The 17,787-nt window shown below is 40.7% G+C and overlaps 2 protein-coding genes across 4 annotated transcripts in view; both read right to left on the minus strand.

Moving 5' to 3' along the window:
• The window catches only part of nsg2 (neuronal vesicle trafficking associated 2), a 34,148-nt gene extending 23,230 nt beyond the window's left edge, over positions 1 to 10,918 (minus strand). The window contains exons 1-2 of one of the 2 annotated variants that reach the window (XR_004615990.1): positions 10,597 to 10,918; positions 10,118 to 10,293 (exon numbers count right to left, since the gene is read on the minus strand). Coding sequence is in view for 1 of the 2 variants with exons in the window: in XM_034605746.1 (XP_034461637.1) it covers positions 10,118 to 10,246 (129 nt within the window). In the remaining variant the exon portion in view is untranslated. The remainder of the gene's footprint in view (positions 1 to 10,117; positions 10,294 to 10,596) is intronic. The other variant, XM_034605746.1, reaches the window with a different exon arrangement.
• Positions 10,919 to 12,820: 1,902 nt separating this feature from the next.
• cpeb4b (cytoplasmic polyadenylation element binding protein 4b) overlaps positions 12,821 to 17,787 on the minus strand; it is a 32,672-nt gene continuing 27,705 nt past the window's right edge. For both annotated transcript variants that reach the window (XM_034605713.1, XM_034605714.1), the window contains one exon: positions 12,821 to 17,588. In XM_034605713.1, coding sequence (XP_034461604.1) covers positions 17,361 to 17,588 — 228 coding nt within the window. In that variant the 3' untranslated portion in view covers positions 12,821 to 17,360. The remainder of the gene's footprint in view (positions 17,589 to 17,787) is intronic.

The following is a 17,787-nucleotide window of genomic DNA, read 5'->3' on the forward strand; positions in this document are numbered from 1 at the left end:
AGCCGCTGTCTCTGGGACAAAACCACAAACTGCTGTGCACACATCGCGGCTCCACTATCTGAATAGCAAGGCAGCCGGTTGGCTCCAGAAAGCACTTATCTTAGTTGAAGTGAAGTGAAGACAGCGCATTTTGATTGGACCCCCTAATGCTCCGGAGCCCTGTGGCTTTTCTTCGTCTTCGTCATAACTACTGTCTCTGTTTTGCCTCAACTTTCTTGTTCTCTGACTCATTTCCCAGTTACCTGTGCAGGATGTCGAGGTTTAAATACACCAGAGCTTTACGTGGGTTGTCCTTCTTCTAACTCCTTTATTAGATATCTCTTGATGAAGTGGTTATCAATCAACCGCTGGCCCGTCTATACAGCTGTGAGTCAGTTGTACGGAACAAAGTGCCTCCTTCTTTCATTAGATACTCGCTGGTAAAACATTAATTCACGAGCAATAAAATCGGGTTCGACAAAGTTTGATGTTAAATAAAACATTATATAAATGATGCAGTCAGGAACAGTCACGACAGGATGAATGAAAATGTAATTACAGCTTAATTACAACGAGATAAAGTCCAATTTTTCATTTGTAATTTCTCCACAGAATCTATTTATGTTTTCAATTGGTCAAGTATAGTTTGTTTTTTTAACCAAAGATGGTAGTTGCTTCACAAAGGGCAGCATCAGTCAGTCAACTGGTCCATTGGTTTGATTCAAATAGCTCAACAGCTGTCGGTTGCATTGCCTTGAAATTCAGTTGAGACATTCATGGTTCCCAGAGGATGAATTGGACAAAGTTGTTATCTGTGCATCCACATCAAGAACGATTAGTTTCAGACTCACTAAGAACACGGGTGCTGTTTGGCTGCTTTTGGTTTTGTTCAAAGATTTTCGGAGTCATCAGTAATGTCTTGTTTTTATTTTATTTTATTAGTCAAGCAACTGTAACTCTGCTTTTCTAGAATCCTCTTTTGGTGATTTGTTTCTTTGATTTGAACAGTATCCATTAGCCTCACTTCCCCTTTTAGTTCACCTTCATTTGTTTGTTGTCAAGTGTCGAGAGATTTTTCTAAATTTCCTGACTCGACTTTTATTCGTCTTACAGTTTACAGCATTACTGCCTCACAGAGTTTGGCTGTAGCAGGAGGCGATTTAAACAAAAATGACCCAAAATCCATGCCCCTTAATAATCTGTCAATTCTGCCTTTTCCTCTCAGCCATCTCCACATCCCTTAGGAGAGTGCTGTGTGTACAGATGGAGAATTTGCTTGTGCAGGTGAACATCCTGTAGTCGATGCTGATGACTAAATCTCAGCGTCCACAGTTTAAGTCGAAATGGCAGGAGGACGGCGCTCGTTTCCTCGCTCTCCCTCTCTCCCATACAAACACACTGACTGTCTGTCACACTGACCAACAGTGGCACCGGAATGCTGATGGCCGGTGGCCGTTTAAACATCCATAAGGATTTTACCATCTTCGGCAGGCAGGCAGAATTCAGCATAAACTCAGTAGAAACTGGAACTAACAAGTTTAAACATCAACAGCAGTAATCTATAACATAGACATTTCATTATTGTCATAATTGTATAACTTCTTCACTTCCCGTGACCCTAAAGTTTGTTAACTATAGACGGACAAACACTTCTACAGCAGTAACGGGCAGGCTAGTAATTCAAGCGGAAAGAAACACACATAAGCAGTTTCCCCTGGGGACTGTTCAATTAGTCGCGTTTATATTTGAAGCCTACACTTTGATTCACTGTGACCTGTTAATATCTCTGTGATTGACACAGTTGCTTTTAGATCTGTAATGAAGCGGTACAGTTTAGTTGTGTGTGTTGACGCGGCTGCTGCCACACTGCCCTGTGACGTTTCTGAAGTCAACCGGACTTGATACTTGATTTGATTTACACTTTTGTAACAGCACGTTTTTTATGTACTTGAGTGAATGAACAAATGAATGAGCGAGGCATGGAGAGGTCCAGTGAGGCACATTTCAGAAAAGACAATTTAAGCCTGTCAGACTCAGCCTGTCGATCCTTATTTATGTTTCTCCATTTTTCTTTCTCAAATCACAGTATTTCTTTTTATTCTATACTCTCTGTAGAACAGCTGTCAGAACTTCTCTTTCCTCCCCGTCTTCCCGTTATTCCTCAAACCTGTTATCACTATCATTTCATTTTTTCATCCCAAAAGACTGCGCTGCTGGAGAGGGTTTTTTTGGGGATGTTTTCGGCACGGGAGGCAGCTCCAGACGTTTTCCTTGACATGTTTGATTCCAGTGTTTCCTCGTGAATAAAACAGTGAATAAAATCAATAGGAAAAGCAGAGGAGAGCCGTATCCCTGCGGCAGATGTGCGGGTACGATGTGAACTCTAACAAGATGAAGTGAGGATATAGTCAAGGGTGATAAATGTTTAATCGACTTCTCTCTTAGTGTTCAGATATTTGGTTGATTGGACTCAGACAGCTCTGCAGACGCAGACCTCCAAGGTGGGAAATGACTCGACAAAAAGAAATCAGGGCAAAGTTTGCAAAATAAGAAATCAGTATCCTTGTATTAAAACCATTAAATATCACTTTCATCACTTAAATACCATTTCAGGGAATTTAGGTTTCTATGTCTGCAATAAAGTTGAGTCAATCACCTTCATACTCTCTTTATTGTGCACATGATGGACTTTATTTGAATTATCTAAGTGTTTGATCTGAAGCTTATTGTGCGATTGCATTCAGGGAACTGAATTTTCTAGTTTAAAGGCAAAAAAAAGTTGCATGGCTCAAAAAAGTTGATCTTAGTCTTGTAATGACTCTGTTTTTGGCTATAATGTGCAAACATGCAATAAACCAATCAGAGAGCCACCTCCAATCCACTTTAAAAGGCAGCAGCACTTCTACCTATATTGAGTTATTTGCATCCCCCAGCATTTGAGGCGTAAATCAATCTGTACTAAGGCTAAAATGAAAACCAATAAACAGCAATGAAATGCCATTGAATTACACAGTAAACAATACAGGGGAGATGTTGACGGCAGAAAATTACATTACAATCTGGATCTTTTTCTTGTTGGAGCTATCCCTCAATTTCCTTCAGTTTCCTGCATAAAACATGCTGTTTAAAACTCCTGTTGCACTCATTCCCAGAAGGGACATGCCTTTAAAGTGGAAATATTTATTATCATTGCTTGAAGACTTAACCAATCAATTAGTCGATCAACAGAAACAAAATGGTAACTTCCCAGTTCCAGCCTCTCAACTGGATTATGTACTGTAGGTCAAAGGTCAAAACACGACATCTGAAGACGTCACACTCAAAACTTGACAAATGATTCATCGCTCAGTAGAGAAGATCCTCAGCAAACTAATCGATAATGGAAATAATCACTATCTATAATAGACTGACTGAACTAGGATATCGTATATAAATGTCATGACTAAATGCAGCCTTAACAATAACACTTGGTATCTCAGGAGATAAAGGCTCTATCTGTGTGCAGGCTTTCATAACCAGTGTGTCAGTGATGCTGTAATACATTTGTTTTTCTTCAGAAGTCACATGTACACAGCCGATCAGATAACTTCTATAAAAAGTGTAAATATAATTTGTGGTGATTTGTGAAATTAACCGCTGACGATGTTTCATCTCGTCATGAGGCCCCGCGTCATCACAACACGTACGAAATTATTCAACGGCCCATTACTGACTTAACATGCTCTGAGGGATCCCTCACTATTTTATGACGAAGGGAGAACACGGCCCGTGAAGAAGGAATGAGACATAAAAGCTGCTCCAGAGGAAGTAAGGAGAGCCGAGGAACAGGGTGAGGATGTGTTGGGAGGCGTGTCTGGAAGAGAATAGAGAACATTTGTCTATCACGGGCTTTGAAGCAGGTCTTTGTACCTCGGCTTTGTTCCCAGAGAAACGACACACGGAGAGAGAAAAGATTTGGCTGACTTTATGTGAGTCTATTTATCTTTCTCTCTCTCTCCACCCTCTTTTCTTTTCTTTTTTTTTCAAACTACCGGCAATCCAATCAAGATATTGGTGACCCAGCGGTGGCTGCGACGCGTCCCTGCCCAGATGGAATCAAATCTAATACCTCTCTAATGCCTCAGCCGCTGTTGGCCACAGCAGCATTGTTAAGAGTGTGTGTGTCTGCGTGTGTGAGTGTTTGTTTGTGTGTGTGTGTGTGTGTGTGTGTGTGTGTGTGTGTGTGTGTGTGTGTGTGTGTGTGTGTGTGTGTGTGTGTGTGTGTGTGTGTGTGTGTGTGAACTTTGCTTCAAACCCTGCCATCACCACATCCCTCCCCTGCAAATGTCCCTAGGTAACCTGTAGTCGGGAGGTCACGCAGCAGGTCCAGGCTGAAAAATCGCTGGGGTCATATTTGTAAAGCTGCTCAGAACCAGGCCGCTGATCTGGGGTACTATTGAGGTCACATGACCAGATAAACCTCCCTTTAGCTCTGAAGGACGGAGACACAGAAACTGGTCTGACGTCAGATCCTGAAGGACAAATAAAAGCTGATTAACCCTGAACTACTTCTGCGTGAGGCCAGTGGCAAAAACAACCTGTCTTTGCATCACAGGGATATTATAGGTGAAACATCTTTTAAGATTTGGCGTCGCACACAAAACTGTCCCACAGTCATTTCCCCCTGAAGTTATAATCCTTAAGATTTAAGTCCAAGCTGTTCCACTGCTCTTTTCTGAGACTGGAACTGGAAATACCGTTTTCTATATTTACCAACAACTGCATTGCTGAAAAGTTCTGGTCTTTTAGAAATATACTGTTTAACATCCGAGAAGATAAATCCTAAATTATTAAATTAAAATATAGGCCTATATTTTTTTCTTTATGGCTAAATTTTATGTTCATGAATACAGGTTAAAAACAAAACTTCTTGGTATTAACAAAGCAGGTTAAACAGTAAATAATGAAGCTATCCTAATGACTGAATCAGTAACTTTCTTTAAATTAAGGCTTAAAATATACTTTTATCAGGTTGCATCTTCTAACTGTGTTATGGCTGTTTTTATTCTTTTTCGTTTATTCTTTTATGAATGTTTTTATGTATTCTTGCTTTTGTGTGAAGCATAATGAAGATGGATTATTCTTTAGCTCACACCCCAACGTTTTTGCGTAATCACGCTAACAATAAAAACATAACATCCTTGCTGGAGGTATCAACGCTAATGTTTCCGATGACTGCTTTTGTTTGCGTTGAATGTGTTTGATAAGAATCCTCAGCAGTAATTTAATACAGCTCTGACGCAGCTGACTGTTGGGAAACTAACAATGAAAACTGTTTAATGTTCAGGCACTTACAATCTGAATTAAAATGAATCATAGCTTTACCATGTTGTTACAAAATAATTCTGAAACCTGGCATGAAAATGACAGCAAAACACGGCTCTATTAAAAGCCACAGGAATATCATCACACATACAGTATCGAGGAAAAAAGCGTTGCGTGTAGAATTTCAATTAAGCGACCTGTGCTCGCCATCATCAATTCCCTCTGCGCTCTGATGTTTAATTACAGATTTCATTATTTCTCTTCGCCTCTGTTGCCTTCATGCATCACTTGCCAGGAAGACGAATGCTCAGCCTCACAGCCGGAGACAAATGCAAAGATTCTGCAGCGAACTGACCTTTGCGACTCCCACACTGTCCCATTCGAGAACGAATAATTGACCCATCTGCATTTGCATAATGACTTGGAAAAAGAAAAAAGTAGTTTCCTGCATGTGCCAGAACACGCAGTTGCTGAACTAACCCCTTTCTCGGCCCTGTGAGTGCAGCACCAACACCAGAATGTGATTCAGTGAGTGTTTTCCAGGAGCAGCAACAATCTCTCTGCCTGCGTCTCCTGAGGCATGTAGAAATTCACTGATAGTCAACGGAACAGCAAACCTCAAACGACCCCTTGTGCCTTCAAATGTCAGCGGCTGTAACATCGCAGGAGCTCAGGCTCCAGGTGTATGGATGTTTGAGGAAGTTTCTTACAGCTCCAACTAATGTCTGGGTTCGATCAGTCCTTGTGGTTTAACAGACGTTTTAAGCAACATCTGAAATCTGTAGTTTCAAGATTTTTCCTCAACCTGTATTGATTATGCACTTTTCTCTGCGCTTGGACCTTCGTCTGCAGGGAATACCCACATCCCTTCATCTCCTTCCATTGTACATACCCACATCCCTTCATCTCCTTCCATTGTACATACCCACATCCCTTCATCTCTTTCCATTGTACATACCCACATCCCTTCATCTCCTTCCATTGTACATACCCACATCCCTTCATCTCCTTCCATTGTACATACCCACATCCCTTCATCTCCTTCCATTGTTCATACCCACATCCCTTCATCTCCTTCCATTGTTCATACCCACATCCCTTCATCTCTTTCCATTGTACATACCCACATCCCTTCATCTCCTTCCATTGTTCATACCCACATCCCTTCATCTCTTTCCATTGTACATACCCACATCCCTTCATCTCCTTCCATTGTTCATACCCACATTCCTTTATCTCCTTCCATTGTTCATACCCACATTCCTTTATCTCCTTCCATTGTACATACCCACATCCCTTCCTCCTCCCCTCATCCATACCCACATCCCTTCATCTCCTTCAATTGTACATACCCACATCCCTTCATCTCCTTCCATTGTACATACCCACATCCCTTCATCTCTTTCCATTGTACATACCCACATCCCTTCATCTCTTTCCATTGTTCATACCCACATCCCCTCATCTCCTTCCCTCGTCCCTACCCACATCCCTTCATCTCCTTCCCTCATCCATACCCACGTCTATTCATCCTCTTTCCCTTGTCCATACCCACATCCCCTCCTTTCCTTCCCTCATCCATACCAACATCCCTTCATCCTCTCGTCTCTCATCCCTGCCCACATCCCTTCATCCTCTCTTCTCTCATCCCTGCCCACATCCCTTCATCCTCTATTCTCTCATCCCTGCCCACATCCCTTCATCCTCTATTCTCCCATCCCTGCCCACATCCCTTCATCCTGTCTTTCCTCATCCCTAGCCATGCCCGAGACTAGCCCCCACTCTGAGTCTCCCTCCACCCCATTCATCACTGCATCCTCCCAGACCCATCCTCACCTCAACTCCTTCCCCCAGTGTCCTCGACATCCAATACATCCATTTGCATTCAAACCTTTAAATCTCATTGTGTTGTGGTCTCATATTTGCAAGTGAACAAACATTAAACATTAAAGCTCCAACAGAAAAACCCCCCCAAAAAACATGCTCTTCTTCACATGTGAAATGGGGGCAACTGAAAGCAAGGCGGTAACCTGATGGAAGATGGGATGATGAGTTATTTTACTGATTCAGTCTACAACCCTCGGCCTGAGGGCATCACTTTAAATTCTAGGTCAGATAGACAGTCTCACATTAACCTCTCTACTCACATCTCCTCACTGACTCTGTTACATTTAAGATCCAGGTTAAAAGTCTCACTCTTACTTGCAGAGGTCTGCACAGGCTCCTGCATACATGGCTGATTTATTCCGTCCTCGCTCATCAGCTCGATGTCTTAGGTCAGATCAGTTAAACTCAGTGTCTGTCCCACGCACACGCTCAAAGACCCGCGGTAACCGAGCTCATGAGGCCGTGACACCTAAGCTCTGTTGCTCTGCCTGCACCCATAGTGTTTGAAAAGGCATATAAAGACAAATCTGTTCAGACGAGCCTTGAAGTAATCTGTTTACACCTAGGTCTGTGTTTTTTTATTTTATTGACTTTTTTTTTATTGTGATTTTATCTTTTTTTTATGTGGTTCTGTGAAAGCACTGTGACTTTTATCTGTAAAAAGTGCTGAGCAAATAAATTGTATTTACTACCTGCCTTAAGTTTATTCTCTGTATATCAGTAAAAACCAAAACACACCCCTGAGCCATCACTCAATAGGTGTGTGTGTGTGTGTGTGTGTGTGTGTGTGTGTGTGTGTGTGTGTGTGTGTGTGTGTGTGTGTGTGTGTGTGTGTGTGTGTGTGTAGCTGTGATGACAGTATGTGGTGTTGTTCTTGTGTCTACTGGGACAGATTTAATCAGCGTAAGTTGACTGACAGCTCTATGAATACACACACACACACACACACACACACACACACACACACACACACACACGCCTGCATTGGACACAACACACTCCTTAAAAATGCAAGCTACATTGTGGTGTGTGTGTGTGTGTGTGTGTGTGTGTGTGTGTGTGTGTGTGTGTGTGTGTGTGTGTGTGTGTGTGTGTGTGTGTGTGTGTGTGTGTGTGTGTGTGTGTGTGTGTGTGTGTGTGTGTGTGTGTGGTGAATGACAAGTCTCCCCACTTAACAGGTATATGAAATAGAAAGCGACTGTGCCTCTGTCAGCAGAATAACAAGAGTAAGCGTTCCGAATGTTCTGTGTGTTTTTCTGCAGTGAACGAACATTTCTGGGATTATTTTAAGACTTCACTGTGAATCCCTCGACAATAAAAACCACTTAAAGAGCTCCGGTACATATTAACAGTTGGTCTCCGTCACACAAAGAACGTGACCCTGCTCTGCTGTGCTTCTCAGAGGCCGGAAACCCAGGTGCTCGGCTGACACAATGATGTAAAAGCCTTTTATACTTTGAGTTTTGCTGTATGTAAAAAGTCCTGCAGGATTACATCTTTACTTTTGTGTTGTATTTCTTGTTTTTTTTTTCAGGGAACAATAGTGATGCAGGGTTGCAACTAACTATTCTTTTCATTGTGAATTATTCTGTAAAGGTTTGTTTTGATCAAGTGATTGATTGTTGTCTATATCATGGCAGAAAATAGTAAAGAAAAAAAGCCCAACAGTCCAAAACTCAAATACATATAAAGGAACATTTCAACATTACATTATCTTTTTTTAGCTGAGATTTTGATGAGGATATTGATGCCACTCTCATCATCATCATCTGTACAGTAAATATCAGGCCATGACCCCCATCCAGTTAGCTTAGCATTTAGCATACACACTGGAAACAAGGGGCCAATACTTACTGATCAGATATGAAGCTTCTCATCTGCAAGGGGGTGAAAAAAACATATTTCTAAATATGTCAAACGATTCCTTTGAATTGAAAAAGTGCAGTAAATCTTCACATTTAAGAAGCTGAATTTAGAAAAAAATGAATCTTGATAAATCACTTGATGGCCCACTAATCAATTAATTTATCATTTTTTTGCAATATCATGGAAGCTTTGTTGAAGTGAGGATTTTTACAAGAAGTTCTGGTCTGTATTTCTTCTTGCGAACAGCAAATCTCAAGTTATTGCTGAACATGTTTTCCTACCAAAACAAAAATTATATTTTGAATTAATCCAGTTTAACAAAAAGCTAAAAGTGAGGGTAAAAACACTGACTGGCAGGATTTGGGGTTGATTCACCAAAATGGATCCATTGTCCAATTAGACTCTAGGCCGAGCACACTGGCTCAAATACTGTTTTATGAATTAGACGAGAACCAACTAACCTGTGCAGTGATGCTATGATTCTTTTTCCTACAATAATCAGTCAGTAGCTCAGTGTAGAAATATGGATGTAAAATCATCAAACTATGACTGTTTCCCTGAAACCAGCCAAACACTGTCACCCAGTGAGTGAACAATAAAGCTTCCATATGTTCACATGCAGAGCCTATTGTCCAAATCCATTCATTTTCATAATGTGCAATCAGAGCAGCTCTCTGTCCCGACCCCATGGAAACACCAGTCAGCTCTCCATGTTGCAGAGCCACCATGGTAACTGGCTTAACGTGCGGCGGTGCACTTACTATGGGATGTCGAGATGATAAATGACAGCCTGTCTGGCACCAAATCTGTCTCCTAATCTCAGCAGGAAAACAAAGGACGCGGCTGGGGGACGGCGCAGATGAATGAGTGTGTGAATGACTCAAAGTGTGTGTGTGTGTGTGTGTGTTGGGGGTGGGGGGTGGGGGGGGGGGGGGGGGTGGGCGGGGGGTGGTGTTATTCAGCATAAAAGTGTGTGAGGATGGTGGGTCGACAACACAGAGTAAACAGTAACAGAGGAAGACACAAAGCAGCAGACCCATTGCACAAACACGCGGGGTGAACTCTCTCTCTGGTCTCTCACCTTGTCAGGTGCTTGGCTCTGCAGGCTGCCGACGTCCAGTGGAGTGATGAGGGGCACATTCTGAAAGCCGTCCTCCACGCTCACAGGTTTGGCCCCTTTGTCTTGAAGATTACTCCCCAGTTTCACCATCTTTCACTGGCCTTATATATCCTCCCTTATTTCCCCGAAGACTGCTCCTGAACAGAGGGGGTGTTTGGAGAAAAAGGATTTTACCTCAGAGCCTTAAACCTGGCACACCTAAAGACAGATCTATTAAATGATGATTTTTAGCCTCAAACTGCACAGCGAGCACAATATACATGTTGTGAAATTACTGTTTTGGTTAACTGGTGTCTGATTAGAGGAGGAAAACACTTCAAAAAGCACATTTTATTTGCCATCCAACCAAAAAAAACAACCTTCTCCGATGGAATCTAAATCAATCACGCAGAGGAACGACTGATTCATAACATAGGGATTGATTAAAAGTAGTTACTCACAGAGGCTCGTCCTTGTCCGTCTGCTTGCTGTGCGCTGCGGCAGTGTGTGTGTCTGTGTGTTTGTGTGTGTGTGTGTGTGTGTGTGTGTGGGCAGCAGGAGGAGAGGATGCTGGAGTCTGCTGCTGATGCTGGAGTCTGGTGCTGATGCTGATGCTGGAGTCTGCTGCTGGAGGCTGGTGCTGGTGCTGGTGCTGATGCTGCGGGAAAGCGACGCTGCTCCGGCGGAGACAGACTGGGAGTGTGGCGGCAGGTTTCCGACCAGCAGGCAGCCCAACCCCCTAATCCCAACACAGCCTCCTCCTCTGTGCTGCTCGGTTACACCCAGCAGCTGCAGCCGCCACTAGGGGGAATGATGTAGACACCTATTTACACCTGTTTACAGTTTTATTATCGTGTTACTTTGTGATTTGAAAGATAGAAGACACATGCAGATTTCTGTGTTGCTTCTCAAATTTAACTGTGAGGTACATGAGTAAATTTAATTCCCAACGACCCATAATAAAACGGATCTGTTTCCTCTAATCAGTCTTTAATTTCTGGCTCAGCAAATGTAAGAACTTCACGCCCGACACGTTTTTCCATGCGTTAACAAGTCAGACAATCGATATTTCCCACAGTGCTTGAAAGCAGCGTGAAACACATGGCACTCAAAACAACTCTCTTTGGTGCCACAGCGCCATCTGGCGGTTTGATTAGTAACACGCATACAGAAAGCTGGTGTTGAACATTGTTTGTCTGCATAAAAAAATATTTATCTATAATCCGATTACTTGTGACTCAGATGAGACAGATGTGCACGTGAGAGAAATAGGAATGTTGTTGGGATTTCATAGCGAGAGATCAATAGTTTATTTGATATTTGTTTTTTGTTTTTTCCTCAGAAGTAAATTTTACTCAAAAAACTGGGGAAAGTGAAAAGATAAACATTAGACACAGGTTAAAAACAAAAACACAAATAAAAAAGTAGGGGCAAAAATAATAACATGCATGAAACCAAATGAAAGGAATGAAACTAAAAATGAAAGGAATACAAATACAACTGAAATACAATGATACATTAAAACCAGCTGAACTCGAAAAGCTTGTTAACAATTTAGTTTTAAACGATGATAGTGTTGGAACACCTCTAATGTGATTTGGCAACATATTCCTTTGGCTTTAAGTAGAAAAGTTAAAGGCACCTTCACCAGTTGTCACCTGGGGAATAACCAGCCGACCTGTTCCAGCCGACCTGAGGGATCTACAGCAGGTTCACAGCTCATAAAAAAGACATGTAGGACCTTAAACACAAGTATTGAAATGTTAAAATCAATCGTATCTAATGTGACGCCCTCAGTTCAGATGTTATATGGTCATAATCCTCAAAATTAAAATCAAAACAATATAAAACAAGTAATAGTTTAGAGACAAATATACCTGGTCTGTACAAAAGTGTCGGAACACAAATGTTGATCCACCTGTTGGATCTTAGATGTTTGCATTTCTTCTTCATCTTCTTTGAGAGAACATAATACTTCCCATGGACTCTACTGCTAAATGAAATATCCCTCACAGTGCAAGATGTAGCCAGGAGGTGGTGCTACTGAGCCCTCCCTCAGTTTATTCTGTTTTTCCTGGAATTGGAGAAAACAACAACACATGACCCAGTCTGCACTCTTACTTTGAATGAGAGCTCACATGCCTGGTTATCAGTTATTGATTTATTTTCTTACTCCACTGAGCGGAGTGCACACATATTTACAGAACTTACATATGAATGTGAACTGCATGTTGAAAGGTCAGATTATTGTTTTCTACTTCTGACTATTACTATGGTTATAACATTTCCATAGTGAAGAATGAAATCAGAATCAATTGATTGGATATAAAGTTTAAACTGGATTTGATTTACTTGCCTAATTAAAAGAGAGCGGATTTAGTTTCAGAGAACTACTTTTCACCATCTTTGCTTTTGCTGACCTCTAGTGGTTTACCATGGCTGTGCTTGGGCATTTGTATAACTGGATTTGTTTGGCTGTTGCTTTGAGGTTTTCTGAAACTTCTACAAGTAACAATGCAGTTCTGTAACACATGACACTTAATTCACCCCAACCTCCAGCGCATACGTGCAAGAGCACCGTTAGATTTGTGTCAATGTCTAAACGGCTCATTCATACGTTAACATTACAACAGACAGATAGGTCCTGTCGCAGTTAGCAAATAAAAAAAGCACAACGAGCACAAGTTTTCATCACAGTTAAGATTTATTTCATTCAACATTTCACATTACAAATATTTAAAAATTATGCATACTGTTATAAATAGTTGGCTGCAAACAATTAAATAACATTAGATTTTTCTTTTTCGTTTCACTAGCACTTCTACAGACCAACTCCTAGAAATATGGACATATCCGTATTACATAACTTAATTAGAAATGAAAATACAAAAATAGGAACTTATAAAGTGAAATGACAATAAAAATTAAGGTGATATCTTAAGTAAAAAAATGCTATTAATAAATACAACAACCTTCCCATACACAGTTAAAAACTATTGAAATCTTGCCATTAAGTAACAACAGACAAATATTTAAATATTTTATTTTCCTTCAGAAAATGTGAACCATATATTGTGGAGCACAATATAGCAATTAGTAAAAACTAGACACTTTAACATATTAAAAGCTTCACCTCAAAAATATAACAAAAATCTGATCAAAATTATAAAAATCAATTATACATTCCAATTAAAAATATACCAATAAACAGCTAAATACATTGTTGACCTAATAATTACAATGCAATCAATCACAGTAGCTTAAAATAAACAAAATAAGCAAATGAGCACAAAACCTTTTAATGTTTTAAAAATAACTTCAATTATTTATATTAGTACAAATAGTTTGATTTCTTTTCTTTTTTACAAACACCAGCATGAAAAGGATTACAATAACAGTAGAAAATGACTGTGAAAAACATATTAACATCTTCTTTAATTAAATGTCTGCAATTAAAAATGGCATTAAAGAATTACATTGCAAAGAGTCTTTATCTGGAAAAAGGTTCAAAAGAAGTATTGCACATAACAACTTGAAGTTAACTTGCAACATTTACCACATTCAAGTCTTTAAGCTCCCCTTCCTCCAGATAGGTCTATATAAGATCGCCTCGACAGACAGCGGGGATGAGTTCTCAAGTCTTTTAAACAGTGTTCTTATAAGGATGCTCAAAGTCATGCACTCCCAAAAAAATCGATTTAAAGTGAGATTCTGTCTTGTTTCTCGTCTTATATCTTATCTCTTGTCATGTGCATCCTGCAGAGGTCTGCGATTGGGGGGAGAGGAGATCAACACGTGTCGAAAGGGAGCAGGGGTCGAGTGGGTCGGGTGGGGACGAGGGTGAGGTGAGGTGAGAGTGGGATCGGGTGGGGTGTCCTTAACAACTTAATAGTTGAGAAACATTTGGTGCACACCACAACAATTAATTTTAATAGCTAATTCATGTACTTGTCATTTTCTCTTTTTTTTGTCATGCATGCTACGGATTACAATAGGTGCTAGTTGGCAAGTTCAAGAATATATATATATATATATACTTTTTTCAAATATTAAAATATCTAAACACCAAACATCCATCCTTGTGATACGAGATTCAGCGTTAAGCGTGAACCAAATTTGCATTCTCCTTATAATAAGTTATGCTCCATCTATGGAGAGGAAACCAAGACAGAAGTTACCATTTCCAACTAGTATAGCCATGTTTAGAGACATTAACATCAATTTCAAATTACAACTTGTTTTTTTTTCCTTTATATATTTCTCGCCATGCTGTTATTGACCAGATTGACTGGAAACATCTAGCGTACGAAAAGCTAAGACCAAGACAGCGATACACTTTGGTCTCTCCTCTGCAGATCTGAAGTCGCATCAACACAAGTGCGCACTTAGTTGTAAAGATTCCTCAGCACTGAAATGTATAAAAAGCATAATTGAAAATAATATATATTGAAATCACTCAACTTTTTTTTTTTCTTAAAATGAACATTTCCATATATGCAGATCTCTCAGTAACAAAAGTACAAAAGCTACCTTTCACAATGTGAAAAATTGAGGTATTGCAAAAAGGAGTTTCCCCATTTGTGAAAAATGTGCCTAAAATGACTGTTGGAAAAAGAAAAAATATTTAGAAAAGTAGTGCATAATAAATGTTTATATGTGCATGACAAAATAATTTAGCTAGAAAACACTGTACCAAAAATCAGCAGGCCATGTATAAAATAATCTTTTTTTTTTTCATCTCATTTAACAGCAAATTCTTCACAAAGTGTTTTAACTTCTAAAATGCTCACCCACCACACCCACAAAACTAATGTCCAGGGTGCAAAACTGGTGCGACGACACCACGCCGATATGAGGATTCTCACTAGTGTGTATTATCAAGTTTCTGTACTGACTCCCTGACATGTTTAAATGCTCGGCTAGTAAGGATGCCACTGAGTGACCTAACGTGTCAAACGAATGTGAGGATTGGTTTTTACTTTCGCTGCGTGAATGTGCACTTGATGTTGAATTGCCCCAAACGTGCAGATCTATTTGAAATAAAAAAGGAACTTATGCCGACCGGTGTGCACCTCCACTTTGAGCTATGGAGAGTGTGAGGCCTTATGTGTGTGTGTGTGTGTGTGTGTCTGCAAGCCCTGTGTGGTTTTCCTCTGGTGTTTTAATGGGTTTTGTCTGCACTGTCAAATACATATATACCGTGTGTGTATATATAAATATATCATGTTCCAAGGCCAATCTTTGGTTTGCTGGATTTCATCAGGGCTCGACAGCGAAGTAAAACTGGGCAGAAGTGACATATTTTTTTTGAAAAAGGTTTGTGTGAAAAAAAACCTCTTGGAGGAAATGAAAAAGAAAAAATAAAGAGTAAAAATCTAGACAAGAAATGAGCTACAGTATGACGCCACTACTGCACAGCCATCTTTGGTTCCCAAAAGCCACTGGGTACAACCGACTGGACCTGCAACATAGTTATCAAGAGCGGACTGCACGTGTAGTAGCAGAGCACACTGCAGAGACTATCTTCATTTATGCTTCAAAAACACTGGATGCTGAGTTGGACTAACTTGGCAGGAGAAAGGATAGAGGGTTCGCCCCAAAAGGCCACAACCCTCCATGACTCAAATGTGTGCCGACTATTTGGAAATCAGTTTGAATTGCTTCCTTCGTTAAATGTAGCTGACTGTTGGATGCGCACTAGAATGTTTTTTTTTTTTTTTTTGTCAAAGACTTGGGAGAATTGCACAAATGGATAAAAAAAGAAAAATAATGAAAGGCGACTACCGATTGGCGGCGGCCCCTCCCCCGTGAGAAAACTGCAATAAAAAGGCGGCCATTTGACCGGCCCTGTCGAGGAGTTACCTTGACCTCAGTCCTGAAAGATCTGTATCCGAGCTCCGCTGTGTGCAGACACAGAAAGTGGGTTTTGATCCGCGAACGAGGCCCTACCTTCTGTTAGCTGCTAGCTTAGCAGCAGAGGCCACAGGCAGACATGAGGAGGGGGGGGGAGTGGGGCTGGATTTATCTGTTTAGCAGTTAGCCTGTCTTCTCCTGTAGCCTCACTACGCCATACATTCCCCTAATACACTGGATGCTGTACGATGCTCTGCTCAGTCCCTCGCACAACCCTTGGTTTGATTACAAAAATAAGGAGGTTATGAAGCAAGTGAGTACAAAACGGTACCAGTCCCGTCACACTGCCTGTTGCGTCACTTCCCTGTGATTAACGCTTCTGAGGAAAGGAGAACAGCAGCAGGTGATGATGCTCGCCTTCTTTCTTTCATTCATTCCTTCTTTCGTTCTTTCTTAACCTGTATTCGGCACATTAGCAGCTGAGTTTGAGGTATTAGTTTTTGCATGTCAAAATGGAGATCAAAACCCAAATATGTGTTGCTAAAAATTTTGTTGCGATTTTTCAAGTAACATCAAAACATCTGTATGGACTTGGAAATCATAATAAAAAACTTAAAAAAAGAGGTTAAAAACGTTTTGATTTGGGAGAGAGAAAACAAATGGATTTCTTTTTCTGCAGTGGGCCCCTCTGTGTTTTTCAAAGTTAATTAAAGATTCAGCTTTGGTTAAACAACTAAGGGTCTCATAAAGTGTATCTGCACTCTTAAAAACTGGAAATAAGTGCACTCTTCTTTAGCAACACCTTTTTTCAATTCACATTTGCTCTGGAGCCTCTTGTATCAATAGAAAACGTAATCGCACCTCTCAGAAATCAAACAGCCAATGAGATGCTGCTTCGGAGACTCGATACAAAACAAAAAGCAACAGCTCTGCTACAAAAGAACCAAATGTCACATGAAGAGTATTTGTTTTCGGGACATCTTGTATCAAAATCAAATACATAGTTTAGGAAAAAAAAAATCCAATTGAATAGCAGAGTACCATTTCACACCTCAAACCTTCCTATATATGATTTTTTTTTTGAGAACTAATAAAAATATTTCAAAAATCAAACGCATAAATAAAATGATGTTACACATCTTTTTTCCTTGCTGGACATATTCGGGTATAATTCCAGTTTTTCTTTTCTATCTTCAAAATATAGATATATATTAACTTAAAAAAGAGAAATGAGAAATAAAAACAGGTTTGGTGAAAATTAGAGCGAAAAGGAACCAGCAACAGAAAAGTGCATTTATTTGTACAATGATTTGCGACTCCTGCACTACCTGCCCTCCTGCTCCCCTGTTGCCTCTCCCTCTCTGTCGTCTGCTCAGTTCCAGCGGAAGGAGATGTGACGGGGTCGGTCGCCCCCCTCCTTCACCAGGGGTTTGTGAAACTCCCGTCCGGCACGTGAGTGGATGGCCGCCCAGCAGTACTCGCAGTAGTACTGCAGACAGGTGACGTTGGCGCAGAAGAACGGTGCAAACTTCCCGCCGCAGCGAGTTCCCTGGCACTCGTCGCACAGCTGGTCGTCCAGCACGTATGGCTTCACTTCCACCTGCAATCAGGAGGGAGTCATTTCATCAGCCATGTTATTTTCTTAGCACTCCCTGCTTCTGTATCCTGCAGTTCTTCTATTCCATGTCTCAAGGTATTGTTCAGCACATGTACAGAAATAAAACTGAGGAAATGAGGAAATGAAACAGATGGCTGCCTGGAGGTAGAAAATCGAATTCCAAAACCATTTTACACGTTTT

The sequence above is a fragment of the Hippoglossus hippoglossus genome, chromosome 14 (assembly GCF_009819705.1).
Source record: "Hippoglossus hippoglossus isolate fHipHip1 chromosome 14, fHipHip1.pri, whole genome shotgun sequence".
Lineage (NCBI taxonomy): Eukaryota > Metazoa > Chordata > Actinopteri > Pleuronectiformes > Pleuronectidae > Hippoglossus > Hippoglossus hippoglossus.